General features: G+C 44.3%; 1 protein-coding gene across 4 annotated transcripts in view; it reads right to left on the bottom strand.

Annotated features, from left to right (window-relative positions):
- Positions 1–19656, bottom strand: part of RECQL (RecQ like helicase) — a 257768-nt gene that overhangs the window by 134408 nt on the left and 103704 nt on the right. For all 4 annotated transcript variants that reach the window (XM_086920504.1, XM_086920518.1, XM_086920513.1 and 1 more), the window contains exons 2-4: positions 16232–16296; positions 15954–16148; positions 4793–4972 (exon numbers count right to left, since the gene is read on the bottom strand). In XM_086920504.1, coding sequence (XP_086776630.1) covers positions 4793–4972; positions 15954–16148; positions 16232–16247 — 391 coding nt within the window. In that variant the 5' untranslated portion in view covers positions 16248–16296. The remainder of the gene's footprint in view (positions 1–4792; positions 4973–15953; positions 16149–16231; positions 16297–19656) is intronic.

The raw sequence follows: 19656 nt of genomic DNA, 5'->3' as shown, positions 1-19656 counted from the left end.
GTTTTTTTTAGGTCCAGCATACATGCCCAGTTACTAACAAAACCAAAAAGGGTATGCAGTTCCTATGAAGGCAGGAGTTAGAATTAAGAGGAAGCGACAGGTTGTCCCTTAAGAAAGGAGGAAAAGGGGAAATCCCTCCTTTCGGAATTAGGGCCCGCACATACCCACCAAGCTGGGTGTCAAGCGTCATCATAAGGATTGCTCCTCGTCAGGTCGGCGCTGCAATACCTGATGGGCACCCTATGAGGGGCTCTTTAGCGGAGATCTTTTATTCCTTGCCTTTTGGTGCCGTGGGTGTGAGGGATCTAAAAGTGAAGATGTGCTAAAGCGAGGGTCAATAGACCGTTCGAAGATAAAACAGGAAATAGAAGTCCAGACAGAATCATTTTAATGAACCGGACTTCCAACCCGATTAAAAAAATAGAGTGGCGCCGTCCTGATTTAATGTGTCAGGATGTTGCACTCAACTTCGTGTGGTCAACATGTTTCTTGCCTGTATGTCAGAGCGATCTAGCGGCAATTCTTCAGGACCTAAGCGAGATTGTCTATCTACACTAAACGTGGTGTTCTGGTTCTGCTGACCTTGATATACCACATAGTGCACCTAAAGATGAAGTACCTGTGGATGCGATGGCCGACCTACTGAGATACAATCTGTTTCTTCCTCTTACTTCTCTCTCCTGCCTTGATAGGAACTGCATACCCGGTTTGGTTTTGCAATCACTGGCAAAGCCAGTAGGTCTTGCTATATTTAAAGAGCACATTTGCATGTCACTAAAACGCTGCAAATGCTCTTTCGGGATAAAGAACTGTAGGCTGTTACTAGATGCCCTACTTAGACAAAAGTGCTTGTGTTAAAATAAGATGGAGTCACAGTTCCGCAACTTCTTCTGTATTCAATCCAATAACACCTCCAACAGTGCAGCCTGCAAGAATGTGCTCAGTCTCCAACTGACTACAAGAGGACATCACTCCATGGAGACTGTGAGCATTCTTCGCACGAGCGGTGCAGGTGCACTTAAAGTGGCTGTGCAATAACCACAACAGATTACTTTAGTAGGTTACAGTACTTAGGCTATTTATATAGGCCACTTGATAATGCCAAATGCTTGCTTAGTCGTTTATTTTTTCAAAGTGAAAGCTTTCACTGCTTTCCAATTACCCTTCAAAAAAGGTTTATTAGAGGGGAACATCTTCTAAAATTGCAGCATTTCATACAGACTTGTAGTTTCTTAACTTTATGTTTTGCACCTTAGCAAACATGTTATGCTAAAAGAAAAAAAGAAAAACACCTGGTGTAGTGGGCAAGTGTATTGGTTTGCAGATGTGAAGATTTTGAACCAGATGGCCTTATATGCAGTCTCAAGCTATTCACTTCTGTAAATGATATGACATAAATCAATGTATTTTCTTATAGGACAGGTGTAAGACTCTTCGCAAGCACCTGCAGCTAGGGTTGGCCTCCGGGTCTTGCCTCTGGGGCCGCCTTCCATCAGCCCTCTCCTGGGGTTGACCAAATGGTCTGTACCCAGCCCAACATAGGGAGTCAACTCCTGCTATGTACAGTCTTTAGTGGCACCAAACCCACTATGGCCGGCCTACTCCAGATGCACCTGGGAATTGCCTGAAGAGCATGGCCTTAGGCTAAGCTTTGTCCTTTGTTTGTCAGGACTTGTAATTCCTATCCCTTTAAACTTGCACCCGGTTTGCGGTCTCCAACCAGAACTGGTGCACCTCAAAGGAGATGCTGGGGACCAAACCTTTTTTTTTTTTTAAACTTAAAAAAAAAAGAGGATCCCTTTGGAGCTAATCCCACATACGCCTGGGGATCAAGATGTACTCACCATGCTCATTTTTTGGGCCCTTTCAAAGAAAATTTCACGAGGTGGGACTTAGTATCCTATATCCTGTAATGGTGGCCACAACATTTTTGTCTAAGTTAAGGGCAGCTAATGATGAGGTTTTGTGGATCCAGCTGCATATCCATTCAAATGGGAGTCGTTTTTTTTTATTTTGGATTCGCTGAGGTTCAGGAAACCGGTTTTACGCAACACAATGAATTAATGGTCCTGATATCTTTAAAATGTAAACTCTTCATACCCAATTTTATAAAAGGTAATTTCTTTAAGACTACTGAACTAATGAATACATGTAATCAAAGTAAGTTAAGGCAAATCCTTGAGTATACTTTCAAACATTTCTGGTGTAATTCCAATCAGCAATTTTTTAAGTATCAAGGAATCCTAGGGAAATTAAAATGGTAAATGTCACTATTGGTAATTAACCCTCCCCAGTCAGGGCCCACTCCCCTTGTTATGCCCCCGCCCGATGGATCTTGACAAAACTTGCCATTAACATCACAAGGGTTATATTTTTTTCATGTTTCATGCAGATTTGTTGATGGCACCAAAGGTATTAGCAAAACAAAATATGCCTTTTAAATGAAAAGTAGGACCTAACCATTACTACACAGGCGACACCAGAGTATGATGAAACCTAAAGTCCTGCAAATTTCACGCTCAGGGGCTGCATGTCATCTTCCTCAGGTGAGTAGCCATCATGCTGCATAGTAATAACAAAAATGTTTTTTCCAAAAATGTGGCTGCTTTCTTGTGAGTTGTTGAATTTTAGAAATGTTAATGTTTGTTTACCGTGACATGAATCAATCTGCCACAGTGATTGCACAGTCCCCTCTTCAAACGTTTTCACTAGTTTCAGTACCTCCGGAGGAAACGGATGTCAGCCATCAGAACAGGTGCAAGGCAATATATCTGCTGCAGCAGGAAGGACGAAGATTTTATCAACAAAAAGCGCTTTTTGTAAGTTGATCAAGCAAGCGAAGGTGAGGAGCTAGTTTAATTTGCATGGTTTATGTTTTCAGGAGCAGGGGGCAACTTTTTAAAGCATTCTCTTCCTGATCAAGCCGCAAAATAGTACCAAATTTATTAGCAGTGTCTTTTTTGTTTTTTTACATGTAAATAGCTTATTCAGGCCTACTATGGCGTCTTCGTATTGCACTAGTATTTTAGTTATCCCTTTTCACAAACAGAAACACAATATGGAAAATAAAAAAACAACCAGGACTGAATGAACTTCAAGACATGATTCGACCAGAAGGAGGAGTCTCTGAAGTTTTGAATGCTAGCAATGGTTGTTTATGGTACTGCCACAGGGATGGGTTAGTGCTCTTCTGGTCAGAGAAGCGGTTTCTCTCCAGGAATCCCTGCATCTGCCTCTCACTGAGGCCGCCTTGCCAATCAGTGGGTGCAGTCACCCACAATCATAATGAGAAAGGGTATTAGCTCATTTCTGAAAGTCAGAATCGTACTGGTGCAAAGCACAGTACTTTAAACATATTGAAACAACAACATCAACGAGCTCATTAGGACAGCATTTGCCTGGTGAGCCCGGAGCAACGAGGAACCGTCACAAAAGAGAGGGCAGAAAAAAGAGGTTCGAGAGGGCAATAAGATAAGGACACGCACTGGAGGAAACAAGAATGGTCAGGACGCGTGTTCCCATCCACTGACGAAAACAAAAATGCTGCATGAAGATGCGAACAGAGAAAGAGTTCCCTACGGTCAGCGATGGCAGGATACAACTCACCCAACAAAGGACTAACTTTCTGGAAATGCTTGCAGATCAACCGCAGACGTTAGCATGGATTGCCCCAGGGGCAGAAAAACTTGACAGGAGTTAGGTTACTGGTGACTTCCTACATGTTAAATCCTTGAATATTTGATTGGACTTTGAACCCTTAACTAAACATCACATTCCAAAGGATGGTACATAGTTCTACAGTGAACCCGTGTTTGAGGTGATATGTCACGTGTCACTTATTATTTGTCTTGAATCGAGCAGGCGGTTAGTATGAGGAGGGAAAGGTTGTGAGGGAAATTGAGGCTAAGAGTGATGAATAGGAGGACGATAAGGGTGGGACGGAGGATTATAAGAAGGGTAAGGTGGGAAAAGAAGAGGGTAACTATATGGAGAACACTGCCAAGGAGATTAATGATATGGAGGAACAGTGGGATACAGAGACAGAGGATGGGGATCATCAGGAGGAGGCTGAGAAAGAAGATGAGCGACAGTACAAGAGATACTCGAACATGTGTGCTAGTACAACATGAACTTCATCATACTGCAGAAATGCCAACATGGTGCTACTGTGTGTCACACAATATCAGCCATCTTTGCTCTCAGCTCCAGGTGAGGAGCCAATATCACACGGTGCGTCCTCATTGAACTGAGAACCTGTGCAGAGAGGAAGCTTCCAGCTCGCTGGGTTGGAGGCTCAGCACAGCAGATGCCCAACGGGGGTTTTAAACCCTCTCCAGGATGTCTGCAGCAGCCTCACAAGCCTCGGGCGATGTGCTCCAAGCCTCGCCCCCTCTCATTGTCCCCCCACCCAGTCCATATTTTTGGGTTCAAAGCCCTCTACCTGCCCCTTCAAGGCCCAAATTCTTCCTCACACTAGATTACGAATTTCAAAGTTGGCATGTCTGATATTGGACTATTGGAGATCGGGAATGGAGACTAGTTAGGTTCAACAAATTCTTCTAGGAACCTGAAAAATGGATTTTGAAGTTGAACTAAATATTGTGTCAGACAGCATCTCCATAATGAGAAGACTGGAAACCTGTTTCCCAGCATAGCACAATTAACTACATTCAGCAGTATGTTGGAAGCAAATGACTTGACACAGTCAGGATAGAGTGTGCTGAAATGTGCATGCAAAGATTATGAAACGTAAATTGACCCACAAAACAGTTATGTTTACTGTTTTACTTACCATCTGAACACACTGCAGGTAACTGGTAACACAAGCTCTTTCCCCCTCCAGTAGGCATCACTAGAAATATATCTTTCCCAGACATCGTGACATTGATTGTTTCAAGTTGCAGTGATCGAAACTTGTCAAGTTTAAACACATTGTTCAAGGCATCTTTGACCTTCTGGGACCATGGAAAGTCTGTAATAAAATGTTAATCCAAATGTTAAAGATGAGCTCTGCTGCTTTATTTGCAATACAAGTCCTGTGTATAGAGCATTCTTTGTCAACACTAATGATGCAGGGCTGCGAAATCACACAAATGTATTTGTCATGGGGTACATCATTTCTTGACAGTGGAGGATCAGTGACAATTGAAATAAAATCTTAAACTAGAATGATGAAAAAGGAACTTTCAAATTGGACAACTAATAATTGAACGACCACGAACAGATAGAAGCAATCTTTTATTCTACATTAATATCTGAAATAACAAGTTAGCTATAAGGACTTTGCACCTACTTTTATAAGCATAAAGGTGAATTTACAGAGCTTTCAGAACAGGAAGGGCAGTGCTGCAAAATCTCACACCTGGAAGGCTACTTTAATCTTCCAAGGATCCTCTTTGGGTCTCTAATCCTAGTATCATGAACACAGATCTTAAGTGCTGTTAGATTTGGGGGTCTCTAGTTGGCGGAGGTAGGTACCTTTGACCATATAGGGCCTCTTGCATCTAGTCAGGGTAAGGGGAGGGGGTACACTCCTAAAATAACCCCTGCTTACCCCCTTGGTAGGTTGGCACGAGGAGGCAGGCTTATCTGAGAGGCAGTGTGTAAAGCATTTGTGAACAAATACAGTAGCACAGTGAAAACACTACAGATGGACACCACACAAGTTGTAGTATGAAAATAAATATTTTTATATACACCTAACACAAGACCACAAAATGACATAAATCCACAATACTGTACTTCAAAAATGGTAAAAATTGCTTCGTTCTCTTTAGAAGTAAAATGCGACACTTTAAGTTCAATGTACCTTTGGATGCGTAACGCTATACAACGAAGTGTTGCAGGGAAGGTGATGCGTCGGTTCCTTACACGCAAAAACAGTGATGCATCGGATCCCTACTGCTGCGTAAGGGATGTGCCGGTTCTTCTCCGCGTGGGGAGGTGATGCGTCGGTTTCTCACTGTGCTCACGTGGCGATGCAACCAGCAGCACCGTGATGTGATGAAGATCCGGTGCAATGAAACAAAATGGCGTCTTCCTCTTGATGCAACAACAATGTGTGCATGGCCGATGGCTCTGCGGCGACTCAACAATTCTTCTGAGCCGCGACAGACCCTGCGACACGCTTCTCCTGTGATTCGAGGCGCTCCGGGTGATGGAATGGAGACAGCGGCAGCACTCTTCTGCTGTGATGCAACAGTGACTGCTGCGATGGCGACACTCTGCTCCGGTGATGCGAGGCGCTTCGGGTGATGCGATGGCGACTCTCAGGTGATGCGATGACGATGGCTGCGGCGGCACTACGCTTCTTCTTCTTGAGTCGCCTTCCAGTTCCCAGCGACACACAGTCTCTCAGAAGGCCCAGCTCACCAGCAGGCACTTCAATTCCCAGCAAGGGAAGGCAGGGGAGCTGGTTGGTGAAGTCTGTTGTCCCTGAGACTTCAGCAGGAGGCAAGCTCTATCTTAAGCCCTTGGAGATCCTTTACAAGTTGATTTGAAAGTAGCACAAAATACTTTCTCCTTTATTTGGCAGTCGGGCAACCACTGCAGGCCAATTCCCCAAACAGCACTCAGCTTAGGGATAGTCTCCTCTGCAGTTTCCCTGGTTCCTCTCCTCAGCAAAGGGTATTCTTGTTTCCCAAAAGTGATCTAAAGCTCTTGGGTCTGGGTCCCAATATTTATACTAGCAAATCCTTTGTCCTCTGAAGGCAGAGGGTCCTGTACCCAGTCCAAACCAGTTCTGTGCAGTCCTGGAGCACGTTGTTGACAAGACTCCTTTCCTTTGACAGTGTGGGCCAGGGACATCAGACGCACCACAGGAGGTGGAGCCAGCATTGTGGAAGGCAGTCACAGCCCTATTCAGGTCCCAGGTGCAACTCTTCCCACCCATCTACATGCAGATAGCTCTATTCAGCCCTGTGCTGACTCACTGAGTCTCCTGGAATTCCCCAGCCCCTGTCACTCAAACTCCAGACAAGGAATACACAACCTAGCAGAGGGAGGCTTGGATAGTTAGGCAAGAAAATACCCAAGTTCTAAAAGTGGTATTTTCAAACACAGAATGTTAAAACCAACTTCACTAAAATATGTATTTTACCACTCTGAGTTCAGGCATACTAAACTCTAATGTCTACCTAGTTCCTTGAGTCAGTTAGGATTATAAGGTGTTATAATCAAACTGCCAATCCTGGGCTATGGAGAACAGGTAGCCTTGCAATAGTAAAAAACGAAAATGGCTGTAATTCACTATCAGGACATGCCACACACATCATGGCATGTCCTACCTTTTACCTACAATGCACCCTGCCCTTGGGCCTACCATAGGGCTGACTAATCTGCAGACAAGGGATGGTTTAGGGACTGGCAAGTGGGTGCACTTGCAAAGTCAACATGGCAGCACCAGACTGCACAGAGGCTCTGCAATGGCAGACCTGAGAGACACTTTACAGGCTGCTTCTGTGGGTGGCACAACCAGTACTGCAAGCCCACCAGCAGCATTTGATTTACAAGCCCTGGGCACACGTAGTGCACTGTACTAGGGTCTGACAAGTAAACTAAACCAGGCAATCATGGAGTCACTAATCCATACATCAATTTACAATAGGGAGAGCATATGCACTTTAGCACTGATCAGCTGTGGTAAATTACCCAGAGTCTTACAACAGCCAACAACAGGTCAGAACAAATATAGGAGGAAGTCAAAAAGTTCAGGGATGACCCTGCAAAAAGGGCCCAGTCCAACAAGTGCCTAATCACAAATATTCCAAACTTTGAACAAGGAAATTCGAGCATGCTGAGAAGGAATAAGTTGTTTCCTACTGCTGTCACACTAGGACTCAAAGGAAACCGCACATTCCTCAAATTAACACACTGAACTCTGAAAATGATATGTGGGCATTTGAATGGGGTTAATGTGGTTCTTACAGAAAAAAGTGAGTTACCACCCAGAGCCGGCTACCCCTTGGCACACCCTTTGCGAGTGGGCAGTTATGTCCATATGTTTATTTAGTGGTACTTATATGGCACAATCCTTTCTTGAGCGCAACCGTTAGTAGGTCAATCCTCCTCACAACTGACCTACTTCCCAACAATGCAAAGTGCAAAATCTGACAAACACAAGAATAGACTGTATGGATAGTGCACTGATGGGGATGTAGGCGAAACTGAGCCGGGGAGAACATGGCAGCTGGCTCAGCATGCCGGTGTCAAGTGCAGTTAGATCAGGACAGTCACACCATCATCGAGATCTAAAAGCCAGCAATTCCAAGAAAGGGATTTTAAAGACGGAGTTTCTTTTTTTTAATTAAAGTATGCTTCCATAGTAGTTAAGCTGCTAACCTCTGAATGTCTTAGCAGCAGGAGAATGTTTGAGTAAGGCACAATTGTCTACCAAGAGCGAGGAGCTGTGCAGCACAGAGTCTGCAAAACGAGCATGGTAATGATACTCTCCGCTTCTAATAATCGACATTGACATCAGAACACATTCTTCATTCACATGCCAGCACCATTGGCAGAAACAGAACAAGCATGGGTTGTCAGTTGGAAGCTGGCCATGCAAAAGCAGCTTTCTTAATTGCACAGTGGACTATAAAGTACCTTACAGGGATCATTCAGTAAAGAGATGAGGCAGTTCTCTTTACTGAGTCCTGCATCACTAACAATCACCAACAATAAGCATTCTAGAATGTGGCTTTCTTTGATTATGCTTACTTGGTTTTGAGACATATTGTGGCATTATTCACCGAAAAGCTCTCTATAAGTTCAGTCCTAGATGCCTTAGAATCCCAACAGGCAGGGCGGCTTGGAATGAAATAACTGCAGTGACCAAATCAGTATCTGTTGTCCAGTTCAGGGATTTTCGAAATATCATCCCAAAGTACTTCTCGGACCTGACCTGAATGGTCTGACTTTTGTCCTATTCATTTTTATACTAAAACCTATATTCCAATTCCACTGTGAGCCAATTTGGGTATAATCCATTAGGACCAAGTCATCTACATACAATAAATATGAGACACTGATTCCAACTAACTTTGGAGAGAAGGGTTCTGTTGCTGCAAATATATGGAAAACACAGTAGGAGCCATGATACACCTGTCTTAACCCATTTTGCGTAAAGGTTCCACAACTTTGCAAATTCCACGTGCCCAGTTTGTGGTAGTTAATTCTCTCGAAATAGATTTTAGTCCGAGGGGGCAAGCCATATCATTAAACACCTGGTCAAATGTGGTTCTAAAATTCATAAAACAGTACAAATTAAATGGTTTGCTTGCCATTACTCATAAGGTAAAACTGATCAACAGAAGAACAAAATTCTCTATAACCAGCTGCGGTATGGGTGTAACACTTTGGTCTCTAAACCATTTTGTTTAATATGCCTTTGTGACAACATTGATCAAACTAATTTAACAGTATTTTTTTGTTTGGCCGGATCACCTTTTTTATGAATCAGTTTAATTATGGACCCTTTCCAAATCAATGGTAAACTGCCAAGTTTTGATATCCATTGAAAGAAAAGGGAGAATATTTTTGCCCACTAGTCAAATTTCTCTTTAATCAGGACTAATGGTAGGTTGTCCCGCTTAGCTAATCTTGTCAGATTTAGAGTGTGTCTGGCATTTTTTTACCATGTCCAAGGAGAATTTATTGGCCAATCCCGCTTTCTGGTCATGCAGGTATGAAAATTATCTTAGCAAGCCTGACCGTTATGGTGCAGAGAAGGACCTTGAACATAACAGCACACCAAATCAAGCAAGAAGCCAGTGAGTTTTTACAACATAATTTCAACTCTGCACCTAGGTTCCCTCTATGTTGTGTGCCTGTGCGGCCATGCACGGAGAAATTTTTCACTTCGCTAGGGGCCTTAAGGAATGCGCCAAACAAAGGGACATGTTGCTGGCAGGAGAGAGGTCTAAGAGCTGTTTATAAGTGAAGCGTGAGGGACAGGCAATTAAAAGAAATGGATCAAAAACATCCTTCAGTTCACTGCCCAATACTGTTCGTCATTTTTGCCACTGCCTCCTTACTCTGTGTAAGGTGTTGCTCACCCTGCCCTCCAGAAATTTTAGATAGTAGAGGAAAATAGGCTATTTCTCAAACTGCAATCCAAGTGCGGAGGATTTACACTCATTGAAAGCATGAAATCAATGAAGGTGTGAGAAGGAATAGTACTAAATTTAAAATAAAGGCATAACACATAAACAAGTTGTGTCAGTAAAAATAGATGTATTGAAAATATGTTATCAACTTTTTGAAGTGTCAACGCCTCTGGGGGTTGAAAGCACTGCCAAGAACGCAATTTGATGTTCACATTGGCATTGAAAAGCAATACCAGTGAAACAGTAAAGTGCAGATCCTCAACTAGCTTCCTGGAAGAGACAGACAATAATCATGCATTTGAAACAATGATCTCTAAAGATGTGACGGGATTCTTGAGTGAAGATAGTTATGACAGAGGGCATGAAAGATACTTATATACTTTCCAGTTATAAAGTGCAACCTTTATAAAAACATAAAGAGTATGTTTATTTGAGTGGATGGGTGTGATGAAGGCCAGAACTCAGGCCTAAAGTACCATTTATATACCAAACAGTATTTCATTCACAGTCACTCTGTTGCTCGGTGAGTGCTATACTTCTATTTAAACTCCACCGCCCTCCTGGACAACCTTGCCAACATGACTGAAACAGCTCATCCACAAGGCAGGACACACCCTCGACCCCATCTTCGCAGGAACGATAAATATCTGCTTCAGCCACCCCACACATCCTCTCTGGACAGACCATCACTGGGTACACTTCTCTTTCAACACTGACAGCGCTCACAAACCCAATCCATGCCCACCGCGAAGGAACCGGAGCAAGGCCACATAGGACGCGACTGATGCAAACTCTGCTGCCAAGGAACTACACCGATGCATCACCACCTGCGCGGACAAGCTCGCACCCCTCCGCAACCCCGACAGACAACACCCCTTAGAGGCCACCTGATTCACAACTGACCTCCAAGAATCCAGGCGCATCTGCAGACGGCTCGAAAAACGATGGAGGAACAGCAAAAGCACAGAAGATCAGACCACCTACAAGAATGCCATGACAGTATACAAAATCCTCACCAACTCCAGCAACTTGAAGGAACTCTTGAGCATCATCCAGCAACTCACCAAAGCCCCCAGCGAAGTCACAGACGTCACACCCTCCCAGGACCTCTGCAACAAACTCGGCTCCTACTTCCACCTGAAAATCAAAGCTCTCTACGACAACTTCATCGAACAGACCCCTGAAACTTCCCTTCCCACCAGCAACATAAGCCATCCCACCATCACCGCCTGGACCCCGGTCACCACGAAGATACCACCTCGACCACAAATCTTCCACAGAGCTGCCGCTGCCATAGCACCCGTGCTATGTTGCACCATCAACCTTTAAATGCAGCACTTTCACTAATGACTGGAAACGCGCAAAAGTCAAGCCCCTCCTCAAGAAGCCCTCAGCAGACCTGATGGACCTGAACAACTACTGAGCCATCTCTCTGCTTCCCTTCGCAGTCAAAGTCACCAAGAAGATCATCAACGCCCATCTGACAAACTTTGAGAAAAACACCATTCTCTACTCCTCCCAATACGGACTCCGCAGTAACCCCTGCACCGACCGCCCACCTCGCCGCCACAGACGACATCCACATGCTCCTTGACCAAGGCCTCCCTGCAGCCTTAGACACCATCTCCCACCGCACTCTCGGAGCCAGACTCCACAACACCGGCATACAGGGAACCACTCTCGGATCCGCTCTTTCCTCGTCCGAAGAACCCAAAGGATCAGACTCTCGCCTTTCCTATCCAAACCCACAGAGATCAACTGCGGAGTTCCCCAAGGATTGTCGCTCAGACCCACGCTCTTCAACATCTACTGGGCCCCCCTCCACGCCATCGTCAGACAGCATGGACTCAGCACATCATCCTACGCCAATGACACCCAGCTCATCCTCTTCCTCACGAAGGACGCCCGAAGACACCAGACTCGGCTTCCAGGAAGGAATGAAAGACGTCACAGCTTGGATGAGCAGCAGCTGTCTGCAGCTCAACTCGGAGAAGACCGATGTCCTGATCCCCAGCCTGGGACAACACTTGGGGGCCCGCCACCCTCAGTAACCTCCCCCACCCCCCATGGACCACAGCCGGAACCTCAGCATCATACTAGACTCCTCCCTCACCATGACCTGCCAGATCAACGCTGTCGCCTCCACCTGCTTCCACACCCTCCACCTCCTTCTGAAAACTTTCAAGTGGACACCCCCACCGAAGCCAGAAGGACCGTCAGCCACACCCTCATAACTAGCATGCTGGACTATGGGAATGCCTTCTACGCCGGAACCAACAAATCCCTGCTACGCAAACTCCAGACCATCCAAAACACCGCGGCCAGACCCATCCTCGGCATCCCACGACATGAGCACATCACCCAGCACCGACGAGACCTCCATTGGCTCTCCGTTGAGAGGATAGTGACCTTCCAGCTACTCACCCACGCCTACAATTCTCTCCACCGCACCAGACCCAAATACCTGAACAAAAGAGTCTCCTTCCAAGTACCCAAAAGAAACTTCTGCTCCGCCGACCTCGCCCTAGCTCTAGCAGAAACCCAGCGCAGAACCAGAGTGGGTTGAAGAGCTTTTTCCTATGTCGCAGCCAAGGCCTGGAACTAGCTCCTGGTCAACATCAGACGCTCTGCTATTCTGCACAACTTCAGAAAAAGCCTCAAGACATGGTTTTTCGGCTAACTCGGAGCTGCACCCCCACCCCCAGCGCCTGGAGACCCTCACGGGTGAATAGCGCACTTCACAATTCTCTGATTGATTGATTGAGACTTAGTCCACTTATAAACCTTAGAAATATATTGAAGTTTCAGCTAATTCAGTTTGTGTAAACACAACAGTGTCTCACATGAAATTTAGGCTAAATTACTATGGTCTTTAGGCATATATGTACGTCTGAGCCCCTTTTGTTTTACAAATCATAGGAGCATTTGCAACAGAATTCAAATGGAAGTGGAGTTGCCACGCCACTCAGTTTAGTCCATTTGAAGCAAAACAAGACTTCAATTCCCAGAATGCATTAAATGATAGCCTAGGACTGGAAACATGGCACCCTGCCTAAACTATCATTTAATGCATTCTGGGAATTGAAGTCTTGTTTTGCTTCAAATGGACTAATGCACCTGGCTTCGGATTACAGACGTGACCCTGGGAGCAGCTGAAATAAAGAGGCCCTTAATGATACATATTGAACAGGCACACAATACATAAGGTGTTCGAACACTAATGTTCATTTTGATGCTATATTGCCACATTTGAATTTCACAGAGTTCTGCCTGATTTGGGGGAAAAGAACACTGTGTAACTAAGGTTTTGAGATATTGCCTCTTGTCTTAGGCTTTTGGATAAACATGGCCTTGATGTGACTCTAACAATGACCGTAAGCCCCACTTTTATCTCACTTAGGCAATTTATTTTTCCTCAACCCTTTACCACCAAATGCCTCCTTTCCAATGCCATCATAGGCTAGGAGCTGCTGACCAGTGCTAAAGTGCTTGAGCTCTCTCCCCTAAACATGGTAATATTGGTTCTTACCAAATCGGCATATTTGAATTACTTACAAGTCCCTAGTGAAGTAAATTAAATGCTACTAGTGGGCCTGCAGCACAGATTGTACCACCCACTTAAGTAGCCCTTTAACCAAGTATCAGGTCTGCCATTGCAGAGCCTGTGTGTGCAATTTACACAGCCATGTTGACCTAGCAAAATAAACCTTTGCCAGGTCCAAACCTTCCCTTTATTCTACATACAAGTCACCCCTAATGTAGACCCTTGACAACACAGAGGGCAGGGTGCAGTGTATTTAAAAGACAGGACATGTAGTTTTAAGTTTTGCATACCCTGGTAGTGAAAACAATTACGTTCATTTTTCACTGCAGCAAGGCTTATATCTCCCATAGTATAACATTGGGATTTTCTTATTACATGTTATTAGTGTAATCCCCAAATGGGAAGATATGACTGATGCACGTTTGATATCTCTGGAATCCTAATTTAAAATCCTAACTAATGGTTTAGTCTGACTTTAAATTACAATTCTGAAAACTACACCTTTAGAAAGTTGGCATTTTCTTGCTTTAGCTGTTTGGTGCCTGTAGCCTTTCCGCGATCACATGACTTGTAGTTGAAAGTTGGGCTTTGTGTATTCCTCTTAGACAACCACACACAATGGGAACTTAGGTGTGACATGATGGGCCATCCTAGCAGGACGAGAGGGAGGAGCTGGGCACAGCCTCACTTATATCTGAATAGGATTTATCCTGCTCACACACAAAGGTCTCATCCCCCTCTGTAGTGAGTCTGGAGCCAAGGCAGGAAGGGAGAACCTCTGTGCATCCCAAAGGCAAATCTTTGAAGTCTCCCCCACTTTAAAGGCACCACTGGGTATAAGCACTAGATTTTCGACACCACCACTTCAGTACACTTCAGTACCTGAGGATACTCTGCCAGGAAGAAGGACTGCTGTGAGGCCAATCTGTTGGACTGTACTCTGCTGAATTCCTGTTTTGTTGTGCTGATTTGCTGCCTGCTGCCCTCTTGCCTGTGTGAGAAGGACTGGACCTGAATCACTTGACCCCAGAGTTACTCCAAGGGCGAGCAGGTGGGCCTCCTGATCTGAAGCCTCAGGGACATAACAGGCTTTCAGCCCATGCACTTAGACTCTGCACAGTAGACTCACAGATGGCAATGTACAATCCCTATGAGATTAGTATCACATTGGGCCATTAGCTTAGAACGTCACAGAAAAATTACACGAGGGAATAGGTGTTTAAAATAAAAAGTCATCATTCCTTATACATTCTGGACGCAGCTGATCTTCTAAATTGGCCCAGGCAGATTTGATCGTGGACAACCAAATAAATTATGTTCACAGAACTAATACCTGCAGACTGGTTCACAAATATAATCATACAAATATACCTAATTTTGATGGATCAGCATTTTATATTGCTTCAATTATTCAAAACTTCTTAAATAAACTGACACCAGACAACTAAATAAACCTATTTGATGCTACCCCTGATTACAAGCAAAATATCCGAGAGAGAAAGAGTCGAGAGAGAGAGGTGGGTGCCTGTGTACGTACTTTTAGAAGGGAGTGAAACGCGTTGGCTGATTTGTTTGTAAAGTGCACGGTGCACGGTGATTGTTATTTAAAAGAATGGACACAAATAAATAAAGAACTTTTCTATATATACAACTGATTATCTTTCTGGTCTTTTCTAACAAAGCATTTTACCAACTCATCTCTTAAGGCGTAACAGCCAAATGACTGGAGCTGGTCAAGGCCTAGTGTTCTGAAACTTTGACACACACTGCATTGAGGTTATGCCTGATGTTCTGTCTGACATGTGTATGAAGCATCTTGGCGGCACGCCTGGCTGTGCTACGCATGCTTACTTAAAAACTTCATAAAAATCTTGGGCCAAGTGATTCAGATGCTGCAATGAGGTAAATCTTTCAAGCATCCCAATCGCTGTGCCTATTGCGGTATTTTATCGTTACAAAATACAAAGAATTGAAACTAAGTTGTGAAACACGCAGCCAACTCGACAGGAAACCTTGCCTGCTTGTATGCGTGTATGCTATCATGGAGGAAAATATTGTTGGTGCTTTCGATCAGGAGGAGGCATATGTGTCCTTCGAAGGCCTACTATCTGGAGTTGAAATGCAGCAATACCTGCAAAGATGTGTTTTACCAACAACGAAGCTAGGCATGAGCAACAAGAACAGCTAAAGTCCAAACTCACAACATATGCATTGTCAAGCAAACGCATTTTCCTAAATGTATCCACACCAGAAGCCTACTTCTTTCAGTCAAAACAGTCCATCAAGAATAAACGTATTATTTCGCATACCTTCCTTGTTCCAGGTTTCTGCCAAGTCATTCCCCATACTCGCTCCTTCCTCTGCATCTTCAGAAAGCTGTTTTAATTTCTTCTTCAGCACAGACTTATTCTGAAGAAGCACTTGCTGTCTTTCAAGGAGTTCTTGAACTTGGATTTCGACAGCCTGGAGCTCACTATTAATGGATTTGAGCTCCTGTTCCAGCTCTGCAAACAGTAAATAATTGAGCAATTAGTTCTGTAAGAGGCAGTACACTAAACATGTTCTGCGAAGTAGAATTCTCACTGACCGGATACATCTGCCATCCTTGAAAGTTGAAAGCAGCAGTCCTTTTTCAAGACGGAGTAATTCTACCTAAAAGAACAAAATATATGCTTCAGCCAATACTTTAAAAAAGTTCACCTATTGTTGACAGATATATGCTCATATTCAATCGTTTCAACAACCATATTTATTGATTATTTTGTCATTAATAACACATGAAAGACGGAAGCATACAAGACCACAAATAAATGTATGAAAGAAAAATACATAAAAACATAGTACACATCATAAAGAAGATTTTAAAAACAAAAAAAACGGGTAGCCAGAGATAGGTTCAACAATTCAGATGTACAACATAAGTTATTTAATTGGTGCTGATCCTTCTTCAAACGGTTTGCCACTTTTCCTAAAGAACGGGGTACGCCAAACTTTTCTTAAATTGCTGTACAATGATGAGAAAAAAAGTGTGCCAATATTTCCAACACACCATATCACTCTTCCGGAGGTAATTTCCACCTGCATTATGTCACTACCAGCACCGGATTGGATTCAATGTTCTTGCCGTTGGGGAGGTGAAGAGATGGATCTATTCTTCAAACCCTATGTACATTTTTTGCCTCAAAATATGTTCTAACGGTTTAGTAGGTGTCAGGCTTCTGCTTAGCTAATGCGAGGCTTTGGTCATTAGAACTTTCTTTCATTGACAATACATGTTCTTGAAGAGCCCGAAAAGACATGCTCTAGCCAACTCTCCTACAATGCCCCCAAATCTCAGTAGGTTTTATTAAGCAAGGTCTTTGGATACATCCATAACCTGACACAAAGAGATGATGGACGGAGTACTGACACTCGTCCCCAGTCACAGATCTGGGTTGAATCCATTATCGTTCTTTAGCTCACTTCGCCACCTCAGTTCAGACCCATCTTTATGCAAATCAGTCTTGACCCTATGCCTCATGGGTACAGTCCAGGCCGAACTGCTGAGCCAGGTCTTCCATGAACCGGAAACAAGCATCCTGGGACCGGTTTCGGGCTAACAGCCCTCATCAGCCAGGCTAGCTTGAATACAGTGGCAAAGTGAGCAAGGGACCCACGTCTGGATATATCTTGCCAACTTAGGGTTAACAAAGCAAACACAAGAAGATGATGGAGATCCCAGGAGATCCCTGGACTTATTTCGGGTCCAGGGAAGACATGGCTTGGCAGTTGGGTCTGGACTGTTCCCATGAGGCACAGGGTCAAGACTAATTTGTATATAGCTGTGTCTGAACTGGGGTGGTAAAGTGAGCTAATGAATGATGTTGGATTCAACCTAGATCTGTGACTGGGGGTGAGTATCTGAAAAGTTTCAGCGCTCCAGCCATCATCTCCTTGTGTTTACATCCATAACCTGACCAGATGATCAGCACCATAATATGGCCCTTATTTATTTATTTGAAGCTTTTTATACTACTCCTAGGTGCCGACAGGATGTCAGAATGTGGGTATATCAGGTTTACTGGAAGAGAGAGAAATACTGGTGAATTCATTCAGAAGCAACTACCATGTGGGGGGAACTGAAGGTGTGAGAAATCATTCAGGATCCAAATGCTTGGAGGAAGAGATGTTCTCCAGTTGTGTTCAGAAATATCTGATATCAGTGATATCTTGCAGGTGCAATGGGAGAGACTTAAAAGGAGTATTCTAGGTGGTGCAGAGACCTTCCCCTAAATCATTTTTATCTTGTGGAGAAGAAGGAAGGCTTTGCTGCAACTAAGGGCCCCGATTACAATGACGGTGGGACTGCTACCGACAGCCCATCAGTGGCAGTCCCACCCCCATCGCAATCATGTTTTCCGCCCGCCACATTTGGATGGTGCCACAGGTCTGTCAGTGGAGGAATAATGCCTACAATGGTGGCGATGCTTGCCAGGCACTGCCGTAGGCATTACGATGTTCCTGTCAGTTTTGGGTTATGGGGGCACCTATGGTGCCTTCCTCCCCCACTACATATCCCTGCACCATGTGGCAGGCATTGCATGTTGCTTGCCACATGACTGATTCCTCAAGCGTGCTAACAAATTGCAGAGATCACTGTAGCCAAACCCTTCCTTTCGACGTCACAAAATCAGGCTGATTTCTTACATCAAACCCCAAGAGTGGGGTCTACGAGTGTGGACTGGCAAGACTGGAGGATCCATGAGGGGATAAACAGCAAGACTTCCTTCCCTTACAAGGGCTGGCTTGCCTGCTGGAAGAGTGTGTTGGTGCAGCACCTCTAAATGCAGAGATGGAGCTGCTTCTCTCCCAGTCACACCGATAACATATCAATACCAGCCAGTGTGTACTGAATTCAGCTGACATCCAGAGATGCCAAACTGTGAACCTCATTTTATTTATTTATTTTGAAAATTTTATATAGCGCGAACAAGATCTTTGCAGATATCAGAGCGCTTTACAGACGAAGGTAATAGCATGTGAGTACATAACAATTGGGGTGGGGAAGGTACATGTGGGAGCATAGTCAGACTCAACAGCATAGTCAGATCAGACAGATAAATCAATAATGATACAAGTACAAATAAGTAATAGCGTAAACAGTCAGGAAGGTCAATAATACGAGTCATACAAAAATGCAAAAAAAAGAAAAGAAAAAAAAAAACAGCAGAACTGAATGGTACAGCGACTGTAAATATCATACCCAGTAATCATTCAAGTGTATTTAGCCATGAGGATAGCTATTACTTCTTTCTTAAAAAGTATGGTGGAGGAGATGAGCCTGGTTTCAGGGGGGAGTGAGTTCCAGATCCTAGGTGCCATTCCTGAGAAGGAGCGCTTATATGTTTTTTCCTTGCGAAATCTTTGGGGCTTTAGCAAGAGATTGTTTGTGCCTCTAGTGTTTCTGGAGCCTCCAGAAATAGTCAGCTTCTGAGCGAGGTATCCAGGTGAGCTCAGGTGGACAGCCTTGTGCGTCATGCAGGCGATTTTCAGATGTATTCTGGCTTCAAAAGGCAGCCAGTTCAGGGATTTCAGATCAGGGGAAATGTGTGAATGTTTTTTTGATCCAGTGTTGAGTCTCGCTGCGGCGTTTAGAGAAGCTCTTATGGGTGCCGTAGTAGTTAGGGGGAGACCGTAGTCTATTCGAGGGATGACTAGTGCTTGTACCGCAGTATGGAAATCTTTGGCTGGAAGGAAGGGTTTGAGTTTCCTTAAGGTATTGATCTGGTAGTTCGCACCCTTAGTTGCTTTGTTGATGTGTTCCTGCATGTTGAGGTTGGTGTGGAGTATTATGCCTAAAGATTTTGCTGAGTCCACGATGGTAGGATGAACATTGAGTGCCGTTAGGTGTTTAAGCCAAATTTGAGCGGTAGTGATTTTCGCGGGACGTGAGATCAGGAGGAACTCTGTTTTAAGGGCATTGAGTTTGAGATGATTAGCGGCCAGCCATGATTGGGTGCTTCTGATCGTTGA

The sequence above is a fragment of the Lissotriton vulgaris genome, chromosome 1_1 (assembly GCF_964263255.1).
Source record: "Lissotriton vulgaris chromosome 1_1, aLisVul1.2, whole genome shotgun sequence".
Lineage (NCBI taxonomy): Eukaryota > Metazoa > Chordata > Amphibia > Caudata > Salamandridae > Lissotriton > Lissotriton vulgaris.
Note: the sequence above shows the minus strand (reverse complement) of the source record. Positions and strands in the feature narration are given on the sequence as shown.